The sequence below is a fragment of the Adiantum capillus-veneris genome, chromosome 14 (assembly GCF_014529385.1).
Source record: "Adiantum capillus-veneris isolate H3 chromosome 14, ASM1452938v2, whole genome shotgun sequence".
NCBI lineage: Eukaryota > Viridiplantae > Streptophyta > Polypodiopsida > Polypodiales > Pteridaceae > Adiantum > Adiantum capillus-veneris.
The window spans coordinates 136069031-136082770 of record NC_140944.1 but is presented as its reverse complement, the minus strand read 5'-3'; the positions used below and the strand labels follow the sequence as shown (position 1 = coordinate 136082770).

General features: G+C 44.1%; 1 protein-coding gene across 3 annotated transcripts in view; it reads left to right on the top strand.

The window, feature by feature from the left end:
* Window positions 1–402: 402 nt before the first annotated feature.
* Window positions 403–13740, top strand: part of LOC147443198 (cell division cycle protein 48-related / CDC48-like protein) — a 60234-nt gene continuing 46896 nt past the window's right edge. The window contains exons 1-7 of one of the 3 annotated variants that reach the window (XM_086529099.1): window positions 403–553; window positions 667–1455; window positions 2165–2218; window positions 2337–2432; window positions 2658–4469; window positions 4555–4743; window positions 4853–4992. In XM_086529099.1, the coding sequence (XP_086385225.1) occupies window positions 1318–1455; window positions 2165–2218; window positions 2337–2432; window positions 2658–4469; window positions 4555–4743; window positions 4853–4992 (2429 nt within the window). In that variant the 5' untranslated portion in view covers window positions 403–553; window positions 667–1317. Of the gene's footprint in view, window positions 554–574; window positions 1456–2164; window positions 2219–2336; window positions 2433–2657; window positions 4470–4554; window positions 4744–4852; window positions 4993–13740 lie in introns of those variants that run through there. The other 2 variants (XM_086529101.1, XM_086529100.1) reach the window with 2 other exon arrangements.

The window sequence follows — 13740 nt, the reverse complement described above, 5'->3', positions numbered from 1 at the left end:
CTACTATGTAAAAAAAACAGCTACGTTTTTTTATTAGAGAGAGAGAGAGAGAGAGAGAGAGAGAGAGAGAGAGAGAGACGAAGCATTCGAGGCGCTCTCCCTCTCAACGTGGCCCACCACCCCTTTGTTGCCCTGCTCCTTTACCCTCCAAAAAGGCACTGCTTTGCGCTTGGCCAATATCTACAACAAAAAACTGCTCAAGACTGCGAAAGAGCATGTTTATGAAGGAGAGAGAAGTCAATGAGCGATAGCGAGAGCTTTTTGGATATGATGCAGAGAAGGTCGGTGAAGGGGGGCGAGAGGGTTTGGAACGACTAGAAAGAGAGAGAGCTTTGCCTCGTTGGTGTGTTTTGGGGGGGGGGGGGGGGGGGGGGGGGGGAGAGAGAGAGAGAGCATTCTCCCTTGAAATCACCAAGCGAAGATCTCAAAAGATGCCTCAACTTAGTCTTTTTCCAAAATTGTTCACACATACAGCCTCTACAATTACTTTGCTTGCTTCTCGCGTCGAACTCAGCCTTCAGGCTTCATACCAGCACAAATTCCCGCGTTCCCTGTATGAAAATTTTGCTGCATTTTGTCATGCTTTCATTTGTATCATCATTTGTATCATCAGCATTTTTCCCAAGTGTTTCCATGGCTGCTGACGCTTCTCCTTCTCCTTCGCAGAAAGAGTAGTATAAAAGAAGTTCTTTGTCGCAAACGGGGCGCTTTCTGATCACGGCGATGGTGATTTTATTGGACGTGGTGGCGGCGCGCACCCTCATCAAGCTCTGCTGACAGCTCCGGCCAAGCTCCGCCATCCTCAGCGTCTTCTTCTTGCATTTTTGGCTCTCGAGATGCGAAAACTCGCGCAGGCAAGCTATCATTTGTCTGTTCGAGTCGACAGAGTTCAAGAAAAACCGCAATTTTTTACATTGTGAATTGCACAGCGATCTACCTCCGCCAGCATCCTCTCTTGTAAATCTGTTGAAATTCTGCAGTGGTTAGGGCTACCTACCATGAAAAGTTGCATATGGTAGCCGCTTGAGAGATCTTTTCAACGTGAATTGAAACTTTTGCGCCAACCTCTCTATTGTAGGAGGAGGTTTTGACGCTAACATCCGACTTCAAAACTCAATATCAACTTCTTTGGCGATCTGCATAGTTTTCATGCAGCAAGCTTTCCCTCAAAAGTGCAATTAACTTTTATGGTGGCAATCTTACTTTTTGTGTGGGGATTTTGGGGTCATCTGTGCATTAAAGGGAAAGATGTACTTGTTCTTCCCGAATTGCATGTAGACAGTTGCAAACAAGCCTCTTTTTGTGTGGCTGGAGGAAATGTCACCTGTGCACACTCGTACTGGAGGGAGATCAGGCCATCATCATTTCCTCCGCCACCAGCTCTACTACCCTAAATCGAAGAAAAGGGGTCGTGATAGGAGAAGTGCATCTCAAATAGCCAAGATGCTTCGTCGGGTATGGACTGGTCTCTTGGTGGTTTGCTTTTATTGCAGTATTATTTCTTTATCTGTTGTAGCAAGATAAACTATAGAGTTATAAGTGGAGTGGCAAATGAAACATCGATACCGCTTTGGTCGACATATTCCTTGTATGCTTGCTCGGTTTTAATTTACAACTTTTCCAATGCTTCTGAGAAACACGACTTAGTGCTTTGTATGCTTTCCACCAACTTGAGAATCTTAAAATGAGTCTTTCGCAAAGTTGCATGGGTTGGCTGGGTTATTGCTGGAAATGTTATCAATGTATTCACAGTAGGCTATTTTGTTGGCAGCAGAGTCCAGGTTCAGAAGGGATAATTCTACAGAAATGCTTTATTTATTGCATGTATTTGACTGAAGCTGCAATAAAGTTCTTGGTTTCAAAGGTTATTTCGTTTCAAAGGTTATTCAAGAAAAATGCTTTTGGACAGCTCAAGTGTGTGGTGGGCTCTTGCGTTTACAGCAATAACCACGTTCTTCAAGAGTGTAGCTAGCTAGGTGAAGAAGTGTAAGCTGTATATTATTTGCGGTTCATTATGGAGGGTACTTCCTTATTAATTCATGTGCTATGGGACATTTTAGTGACCAGGATAAATATATCTACCTGCTTGCTCATCAGTGTTACCTCGTTCTTTGGAACTAATCTTATTAATGCTTGGCATTTAATTTGATTGGCTGTTTGCTAGGGACGCGCTGTGTCATCCACTACTTCTACCCGGGAGCCAAATGCTCAAAATCAGGTTGAGTTTTCTTTATGTAGCATTGTAAAGACCTGTTATTTACTTGAAACTTTGCCTTGCTTACCGGGCTCCCAATTATTCACTCCCTTTATTGTGGACTGATCCATGAATTTCACAGCCAGCAGCCAATTTGCGGCGGTCTTCTAGAAAAAGGAGGCCGGCTACTCATAGAGAGTACATTTCATATAGTGACAATGAAGACGACTTTGAGGTGGTGAGTGCTTTTCCTTTGTGGCAAAGATTTAGTTTTTCTGGACTGTCTGAATCAAAGAGAGGGGCAAAAGCAAACCCGACTTGCTGATGTATGTAGTTACATTTCAACAGTCGAGATATCTTTTGGTAATAGTAGTTAGGTTTAGGTTGGTGCTTGGTAATCTATTTGCAGTTAACAAGGGTTGAAATCTAGTATCAGCTAATGATGCACCGATATTCTTTGCAGACCAGGACATATAGGCAGCCCCGTTCTGGAAGGAATGAAGCAAAGTCTAGTCAAGATGAAGATCAGGCCCAGCCAAGAAGAGAAGGGCTCAGGCCCCGCAGAGAAACTAGACGTTTAAGTCAGAGCTCTCCTCAATCCTCTGAAGAGGAGGAACAAGGCTCTTCTGAGGAAGATGATGTTGAAGACGAGGGTGAAGATGATGGTGACATTGGTGATGAGGAAGAGGAAGATCAAGACGAGGATGAAGAAAATGAAGAGGAGGAAAGAGAGGAGGAAGAGAGGGAAGACGAAGAAGATGAAGAGGGAGAGGGAAGAAGACGCTATGCTTTGCGCAATCGAACAGAGGTTCAACGTTTCTCACCACAGCACGAAGATAGGCCAGTCCATCAACAAAGACCCATCTCCAAGCCATTTTCCTTTCAAACCGGAGTGAAGCGCAATCGAGATGGAAAGCGACTCACTTCAAAGGCTGAGAAGAGGTATCGATCATCTAGGGATGCTGACTCGGACGACTCTCTGTTGATTGATGAGATTGTTCAGAGTCAAGGTCCACCATGGTTGAAGGGAGGATCTCTCTCTGGTCCATCATGGCCTTTCGGTGGCCTTGATTTATCAGGGTTTCAAGGTAGAGGTATGAGTGCCGGAGGTACTCCTTGGGGTCATTCTGGTGATCAGTGGGCAGGTGGAATTCCTACGGCGGGCCTGAGTCACAAAGGTGGAGCTGACATCCAACCTTTGCAGGTAGATGAATCTGTAACCTTTGATCAAGTTGGCGGACTTGCAGATTATGTGCAGTCTTTAAAGGAAATTGTGTTTTTTCCGCTCCTTTACCCAAATTTTTTCAAACATTATGGGATTAAACCTCCAAGAGGCGTTCTGCTTTGTGGACCTCCTGGGACAGGCAAGACATTAATAGCAAGAGCACTTGCTGCTTCAGCATCTCGTGCAGGACAAAAAGTCAACTTTTACATGCGTAAAGGAGCTGATGTTCTCAGCAAATGGGTCGGTGAGGCCGAAAGACAACTGAGGTTGCTTTTTGAGGAAGCTCAGCGGAATCAGCCTTCCATCATCTTTTTTGATGAGATTGATGGCTTGGCTCCAGTTCGGTCAAGCAGACAAGAGCAGATCCATAATTCCATTGTCTCTACGCTTCTTGCTCTTATGGACGGTTTAGATGCCCTTGGGCAGGTAATAGTTATCGGTGCTACGAACAGAGTTGATGCTATCGATGGAGCTTTGAGGAGACCTGGAAGATTTGATCGAGAGTTGACGTTTTCTTTACCTGATTCAAAGGCCAGGGAAGAAATTCTGAAGATTCATACAAGACCTTGGAAGGAGCATTTGGATGATGAGTTGTGTAAGGAACTTGCGGGTGCTTGTGTTGGCTATTGTGGAGCGGATCTCAAGGCTCTGTGTACTGAGGCAGCTATTGGAGCTTTTCGGAAAAGGTATCCACAGGTTTACACAAGCAATGATCCACTGCTTATTGATGTAAGTTCTGTTCAAGTGAAGCGTCTGGATTTTCTAGAAGCAATGTCTACTATAACACCAGCTGCGCAAAGGGGTACCCTTGTCCAGTCTATGCCCCTGTCTTCCATTGTGTCTCCTTGCTTGCAAAATCAACTAACATGCATCCTGGATAGCGTTTCGCGAATTTTTCCGATGAATAAAAACGAAGGTAAATCAAAGTTTCCTGCTGACACTGAGGATGCTGATCAGCTAGCTGCATTTTCGACCCTTCGATATGGATCATCATTTCCATTTGTCTATCGGCCGAGACTTCTGATATGCGGAAAAGAAGCAGCTGGCATGGTGAACATTTTGGAAAGACATTTCTTGCAAATAACATGTTGCAGGTACACATTAGTGGACTAATATTTTGTGCTGGTTCAAATAGGAACACATTGGTCCGGCTGTCCTGCATGAGTTGGAAAAGTTTCCTATCCATTCAATCTCTTTGCCTTCTTTGCTTGCGGATATGAGCTCAAGATCTTGTGAAGAGGCACTTGTGAGTATTTTCCGAGAAGCCAGGAGAACAACTCCTGCTGTGCTGTATTTACCGCAGATTGATTTATGGTGGGATACTGTAAGCATCATTTACCAAAAATATGTGCTTAGCTTCCGAGCTAACTTAATGGTATGAGAATGTGGATTTCATAAGTATATATCTCATGCTAAAGTCCATGTGCATGTAGGCAAGCTCTCAACTGAGAGCAGTTCTGTCGATGCTTCTAGCAGAATTTCCTTCAAATTTGCCAGTATTATTTTTGGCAACAGCAAAGATACCTCAAGTTGAAGTTGAAGAACAAGTGGCCACTGTCTTTGGTAGCTCCATGTAGGTATTTCAAGATTTGTACACTGTTTTAAGCTGTATGCACATTTGTTAATAATCTGGTTACCAATGAGTTTGTTTGTTTTTATCATAGGAAATGATACTGGTAGTCATGCTTTATGCTAGTAGAATTGTACCAGGTTTATGCCAAAACTTTTATTTGCCTCCTGTGTGGCTTGAAATCTGGTAACTTTCCATACATTGCTTAGCCAGAGCGACTGCTCCTTGTAGGGGGCTATTAGTTACTACATGTGACCAACCGAGGCCAAGGCATGTGGCAACTCTGTATCTCAAGCAACCTGCAGCAAAATAAGTTCCTTAGTACCCTCTTCCACATGTGTGAATCCCAGGAGGTTTCCTTGTTTTGTTTGCACTCTACTAAAAAGACTCAAGTTAAAGAGTTGAATTTCAACAGCCATGCTACACGTGGTGGCCTTCCTATAGGCTAAAGACTATGAACCATCTGTACCATGGCTGAAGGTGCCAATATGAATGTCAAAATGCATGAAAGCTGTGTCAGCCTTAGAACATGGTAGAATTCCATATGCTCTTATGTGTATGTAGGGTTTGCATGTGGGAGCATATACTAGCTCTAAGTTCTAGTCCGCTGTAAGGCCTTCTAAAAACATTTTTAAGTTAATAATGCTTTGTTTTATCTAGTTTTGTTTTGTAGCAAACAAAGTGATTTAGTTAGTTTGTTTGTTTGTTTTTGTTTTTCTTTTCTTTTCTTGTGTCCCTTGCTTTTATAGTTTTAGGAGTGCTTTATTCCCTCTTATAATTTGTGAGTTCAGACTATTCTGAACTTATGAAGGTATATATAGTGTTATGCATGATGGAGCTGGTGGCGATTATCACAACTTGGTGACGTGGCATGACTTGACTGTATCAAAAGAGGAGAGGAAGAGACGACTGAGCCTGGAGAGGAAGGGCTGATTGAGACTGGACCAGAGCTGGAGCCGTGCTCAGCCTCCTCAAATTGCGGCGTCTTTCACGCTGCTGATGACATGGCACTGTATGGCAGGGCTGACGTGGCACTATATGGGCTTGGGTGACCTGGCAGGACCTACGTTGGGTTGCTTTTGGTGCTAGTTATGAAAGAAGTGCACTTTTTAAGCTTTTGGGCACTAGTTTTAAAAGCTTAGAGCTTTTCGGGGGCTTTGTAAAGCGGACCCACTTGCCTTTAAGTATGAGCCGAGTGTGAGGAGTAAGTTTACGAGCGGGCCCACGCCGGCAGTTGTGCACACAACTCAAGCTAATAGAAAGTACCGCAAGTGCGCCTATGTTAGGGGCGAATGCATCTGAGTGGGGAACTCTCTCCACTATGTCTTGTCTCCTGTCCCTTTCAGTTCAAGTTTGTTGTTTTCGATGTGTTCGTCATGTTGTTGTTCTGTTTTACAGCCTTATTTGGTGACTTGCCAATTTTAGTGGTATTGGAGAACCAGTTGATTCTTCTCCTATGGAGAGCCCAATCTGATGATTGATTTCTACAGCAATCGAACTTAGTTCCAACCATTGAATTGAGAGCTTTTGCTACGCATGGATCCAACACATCCTTGAAATTCCAACGAAGAGGAGTATGAGTATGTGGAAGAGGAAGTCAAAGACGAGGAGGCAGAAGCGGATGATGATGAGAAGAAGTACACGCAGAGCATTCTACGGCATTATTAAATCCTGCTGACCTTCAAGATTGGGCTAGGCAAGCCAAAGTCTACCTTTTTGATCGAGCGTCTTTTTACTTATTCTGATGATCCACAAGGTATGCAAAACACATGAAGGTTCAACAGATGAACATAGTCATCGGCAATGGAAAAGATTGGTTCACCCAAAGTCTAAAGTCAAAGCGAAGGGGAAATTGACCAAGGCTTCAAGGAATAAGAAGGGATTCAACTCAATTGTTAGCCAATAGCAGATTCAACAGTCATTGCAATGAAGATGCAGCCGATGCGCAGTTGCCAGCATTGGGCATCATTGTTTCTCTGCTTTTTGGTCAAGAACCTTGCGTACTCAGATATGGCAGCCAAGAGTTGGATGTTTCAATTAGGTGCGTCGGGCCTTGTGGAGTAGGTGCGGTGCTTTTGGACTATATGGCACAAGGATGTGTGATTTTGGACGATATCACATTGGTGTGTGTGCTTCTGGGCCACATGGCATGGGTGCTTTTGGCACATATGGAGCAAAGATGCTTGGTTACATGGGCCCCAAGAACGTATGGAGCTATGCCTAGTATGTTCGGGAACCCTCATACACTCTATTAGAGTGGGTTTAGTTTAGTGTACGGAGGAGGAATGCCTCCAACTTTTGGCACGACTTTTGAGGCTGCATACGTACGATTAATTGACACCTTTGAAGACATAGAAGGATTAAGGATTTAAAAGGAGAAGATAAGAGTGTACAGTTTGATGCTTTTCTAGGGCCTCGTGATGATCCTTTTCTTTCTCGACGATAGTCCTGCGATCTTTGGAATACATTAATGCCTCTGACTTGAGCTTTAAGAAAGTACCTGCTAAAATCGTCCACTAACACCAACATGAATAAAAATCCATTGAAGGATGAAACAAATATAGGTCCCCATAACTCTGCATGAATTAGCGCAAGTGGCTTCAAAGCACGATTCTAGTCCTAGTTTTGGAAAGGCCTTTCCATGTTGCTTGCCCAACTAATAAGAATTGCAAATGCCTGATTGAGAGCGAATGTTTGACAATTCCTCCATGGGAGGCTCCTAGCTACCTTCTACAATTGCATTCTGTAGTTGTTTGTAGTTCAAATGGCCAAATCTAGCAAGTGACAATGAAGAAGACCCTGCTCCATGAGAAAGAAGAGCAGTGAACTTGAAGAGAGACCGTTCTCGCCCACCATGTGCAAGAACAAATGTGTAAGGTGTAGCGGAATGAATGTTTGAACTTTGCTCAAGATGAGTGCTCTGAACTGTGCTCAAGGTTCCTTTTCGTTCTTATGGAAGGGAGAGCCTTCCGTTCTTAATGAGAGAGTGCAATGATCACAGACAAAGTGAATGGACACTGTGCGTGCAAGTGTATGAGACTGAGAGATAGAGAGAGAAGAGAATACGACACCAGAGACGTTGTAAAACGCTCCTCCGAAGGCCCCACTCTCTATGGCCAGAGCGGTCTACTTATGATTGCACAAATCTCTACAATGCTTGGACTTGCCGACGATGTTGACGACGATGAGGACGACAACGAGACGGGCTGAAATCTGGAAACTGAAATTTGCAAATCTTGTATCTGCTGAATTCTGACTCTTATGTCAGTGACAATGTCGATGGCGACGATGCGATGACGACGCGTTGAAAACGCAGATGCTGAAATCTGCGTTTTTTCGGGCTGAAACTATAAACCTTGCGGAAACTGACCGTGCGGCGAGGAATTGCTGCGGGAAGGTGAGATCTGCGAGGTTTGGGACTTTATCTGCGGTGTCTAAGGGCTGAAAACTGAAAACGCTGATGGTTCTTGATGTTCCGTCGTGGTGAATCTGCAAAACGCTTGGTGATGATGCAGATGCAAAAACGCTAGGGCTGAAAATCTGCAATTTGTCGCCGGTTGTTTTGCAAATGCAAAACGCTAGGCTTCTTGTTAAGTCTTCTGTCGCCAGGGATCTGCAAAATCAAAAACGCTGGCTGATCTGCTCCAAACGCTAGGTGGTTGCTGTGGAGCAAAAACGCTAGGGCTTGGGGTTCTGCTGAGAAGTTGCATCTTGAGCGAACGCTCCTGCTGCCTCTTCTGCCAAATAGTGCTAGCTTTGATTTGCTTATATACAAACTTAGCAAAATTGCCCTACCTACTTTCCAACAAAAGTCACTTAAAAATAATAAGTGAAAAATGTCAAAAATAGGGAAAATAGGTTAAATGCACTGGAAAATTCCCCTGAAGGATTTTGATGGATTTTGATGGGAATGCTTATGATCATGCTCTGTGCAACTAGAGAATATGCATCTACACTAGGCGACTGTGTATGCATGGTCTACGAATAGACTCACAAAAGTGCCAGATCACTTCTAATCTAGATTGACCGGATTGTCTGAACCCTTGTCGTGCTGTAGCTTGTCCACGGACACATAGGGTTGGATGTGTCACGTGACATCCCCTCCTTTTCAAAGTGAGGTGAAACCGGCCTGTTTAATCCAAAAAGGGCGGTAGACCTTAGACTTAAACCTTATTTGCTTTCACCCATTTAATTTGTCGCCCACTTTACCTGTACTTTCAAGACACAACATAGGGGAAAGGGATACAGGCTGCTAGATTGCACCTGTATGAGAAGACCGACACCAAATTGGCCCCTAAATAGGCGCCCCTTTCGGTATTTCTTTATTCTTTAAAAGAGGGAATAAACGTTATGGTTCCCTACAAGCTGCCCCGCACAACCTTGGCTGAATTTCAAATGTTTTGGCCTGATGTTGGCAGCATAACTCTACTAGGACCCTTCACAGTCAGTATTCCCACGCATTGGATGACTTTCCCGACGCATACAGACACTTTGCAAAACCTGGCGAGAATCTGCAGCACGCTGAATTCTCTGTTTTCTGCCCCGATAATGTGCCAGATCACTTGTACAGCGGTCCCCTCGCGTCCCCAAACCTCCTGGGGGTATTAGGGTCCGTTTAGGGCCAAAACCCTAAACCTGCAAAAATACACAGCAGGCTGTAATTCACTGTTTCGGGCTCCGTTTTGCGTGCCGGTCGCATTCGTAGCAAGTCCTCGAGCTCCCGCACCTGTAGGGCTACTTGCCCTTTGAATCGGACGAGATTTCGCACGTGAAACCTCTCCGAATCACCTGTACCTGCGGGGGATTAGCCGCTAGCTAATCCAGTACTTGTGCAAGAGGCTCTTGCCTCCGCAATCGTGCATGAATCCACACAACTGGACATTGGTCAATTGAAAAACCCACTAGAGGGGCATAACATACTGCCATAGGGGAGAGAGAGGGTAGTACGTAGCGTGCAGGGCATCACTCCTGGCACCGCACTGTACATAAGAGGGAAGGGAAGCACTCCATAGCTCTCAACCTGTTGACAGAAGCTTGAAAATGAGCCTCCTTCCTCTAAAATCAGCGCCACTTCTTCATGCATGAGGAAAGTGCACAAAATGTGCCACTTGGCACATTTACAGGCCATTTCACGTTTCGGGGTTGCCGCCTAAAAACCTCCCGACCGGTTGCCCAGTTGACTTCACGGCAGAGTAATAAAATGTTCCCCTTGTCATTCCGGAGATAATGACGCGAACACATTTTCAGGTCCCAAAATAGCAATTCCCTAAATTTTAGGAGATGTTGCCATTGTATCTTTCTAGGTCATCTGACCCTCTTTGTACACTGCAGCCACACCAGGAACTGAAATGTAGCCTCTGTAGCAAAGGATTCCACTTTGGCTAGTCAATGACCCCACTTTGGCTAACCATAGTCCTTGTCCAACCTTAGTGCTCGCTTGCCCTCAGGCCTGGACTCCCTCTGAACAGTTCCACACTAGCTATGCAATGCAGGGCAGTTAGATTTCCTGAGGGGTGTTTCCAAAAAGTGAAAATAAATAAATAATAAGAAAGAAATCAATAGAAAGGATAGATAGTAGTCACACGCTGGTGACATACCCCCCTCTTGAAATCTCAAACGTCCTCGTTTGCATCTATGTCGTACATGCTCACAGTCAACACTGGTGTATTCAACACCTGTCGACACATCTACGACACATACATGCTCATTGTCAACCCTGGTGTATTCAACACCTCGTCGACACATGTATTGCCTGCGTGTGAACCCTGTCCCAATGACATAGTGGTAGCTGCTTCGCACTCTGCCATTGCTTTGAGTCATTAACTTTCCAATGACAAAATGGTAGCTACGCATTTTGCCACTGTCTTTTAGTACACGTTGGATCCATTAACACTTTCGAGCATATCCAAACCGACAGTTTAAGAATGCAGTTACACATGTACCCTTTAATAGAAGCAATTACTGTATCCTTGACAAACTGACAAGAAATACTCACTTCTATAGCACTAACGAAACTTTTGGACTTTCCACAAGAGCAATTGCCAAACTGACAATCTGTACAGCTCTAACATTCATGTAACATGTACTTGATTTGAGCTCACTTAAAATACCATGTACATCATTTCTTTCAGAAGCCATTGTCACACTGACAATCCATGTAGCTCTGAAACTCAAGGGGTCAAGGTAGGTTGTAAATCGAAGGCTTCAAGGTAAAGTGATAACACAGTTGGTGACTCTGCAAGTTCACCTTCTTCCATCTACTTAGCATCCATTGGTGGATAGTTTCTGAACTTCACCAAGTAACGCCTAGCAACCTTGCCTTTCACTTTTCTTTCTTTATGTGCCAAAATCTGTTCCGGGACCAAGATCTCGTCAAGTTCCTCGACTTCCGGCTGATCTTCAGCTGGCATATCCTCTGGCACATCACCCACATAGGGTCTGAGAAGACTCACATGAAACGCATCGTGAATCTTCCAACTCTCAGGCAATTTTAGCCTATATGCAACATCATTGATTATGTCGCATACTTGAAAAGGCCCATAGTAACGCATGCTGAGCTTTGGAAACAGTCTTTCCTTGCCCTTCATCTTCTTTAACCTTGCCTTTTCAAAGCGTAGAAGCACTCAATCACCAAGTGAAAATACCACTTCACGACGGTGACGATCAGCTGCTTTCTTTTGCTTTGCTTGACTCTTTTCTAAGGCCACTTTGACCTTCTTGTACATTTCATCCATGTCCTGAACATACTTGTCTGCTTCAAATATCTTGTCCTTTGTATGCAGTATGGGAGGAACTTTCTTGCCACCTTCAACTATCTCAAAAGGTGCCTTGCTAGTTGATGAATGCACTGTATTATTGTATGCATACTCCACCAATGGCAAATATTGCTCCCACTTTCCTTTATGCTCTGACACATAGCACTTCAGCAGATCTAAGACAGTAGAATTTTCCTCTTCTGACTGCCCATCTGTTTGAGGATGAAATGACGAAGAGAATTTGAGGGTTGTGCCCATATTCTCAAACAAGCCTCTCCAAAACAAACTTGTCATGCGTGGATCACGATCGCTAACAATCGATTGTGGCATGCCATGATACTTGAGAATATTGCTAATAAACAAGCGTGTCATCTGATCTGGCTTTATCTTCTTCTTGACAGGAATAAAATGAGCCTGCTTGCTGAATCTGCAAATGATAGTCCAAATACCATCATTTCCTGTCTGCGTTCTCGGAAGATCAAAGATAAAATCCATAGCAATACTTTCCTATGGTTTATCTGGAATAGGCAGTGGTTGCAATAACCCTGGTGCCTTTTGCCTGTCAAACTTGACCTTTTGGCATATTAGGCATTCTCGCACAAAGGCATCCACATCTCTTCTCAATGTAGGCCAATAGAAGAATGTCTCAACCGCTTTAACTGTAGCATCGATACCATGATGCCCTGCATACGGTGGGACATGACTCTCTTCCATAACTTTGCGTCGCAATGGCTTTGTGACACACAATCTGCCATGCATCATCATGAAGCCATCTTTGAGGAGATAGTGTTCATGACGTTGTCCATTCATTAGCTGCTCGAAGACCCTTGCAAAATCTTCATCATTTGCATACTGTTCCCTCATATCATCAAGCTCATGATGATAAGGAATTGACACAGCTGAAATTTGTGGCTTCCTTGACAACGCATCAGCCACAACGTTCTTCTTGCCTTCCACATGCACAATCTGAAAATGGAACATGGACAAGATATTTGCCCATCGCATATGCTTCTCAGATAGCTTTGCCTGTGTCAAGAAGTATCGCAAGGTCTGATGATCCGGTTGGACAACGAAATCTGCACCTAGCAGGTAGTGTTTCCAACTTAAAAGCGCATGAATCACGGCTTGCAGTTCTTTTTCATAGACCTGCATAGTCTTTTCTGGCCCTTGCAAGATTCTACTCTCATAGGCTCTACTACCCTGCCATCTTGCATTAGCACTGCACCAATGCTACTACCGCAGGCGTCGCACTGGACCACAAATGACTTCCTAAGATCTGGCAAAACAATGACTGGATCTGAAGTCATCTTTTCCTTTAAGAGATTAAAAGCTGAAATCTCTTTCTGTGTCCATCTAAAGGTGACTGTCTTCTTCGTAGAGCATGTAAAGGCGAAGCAATCTCAGCGAAATTTCGGATAAACCTTCTGTAATAGGAGCATAGTCCCAAGAAGCTTCGGACATCGTGCACCGTCTTCAAATCTGGCCATGACTTGATCGCTTCAACTTTTGCAGGATCCATTCTGACACCATCCTTTGAGACAATATGTCCCAGAAAGTGAATCTCTTCCAGAAAAAATTCACTTTTCTTTGCATTGATGAGCAACCTATGGCTGCGTAGCTCTTTGAACACAATGGCAAAGTGATGCCTATGCTCCTCTTCATTCTTTGAGTAACTATCATGTCATCAAAGAATGTACCAACAAACTGCTAGTGTGGACGGAAAATTCTGTCCATCATCCTATTAAACGTAGCAGGAGCAGTTGTGAGACCAAAGGGCATCACTAAAAATTCGTAAAGGCCAAACGTTGTTCTAAAAGCAGTCTTGTGCACATCCTCTGATCTAATGCAGATCTGATGGTACCCACTCTTTAGATCTATCTTGCTAAACATAGCTACTCCTTCTAATTTGTCCAGAATATCATCAATTCTAGGTATAGGGAACCTATTCTTGATGGTATTCTTGTTCAGTGCAAGGTAATCGATGCACATATGCCAT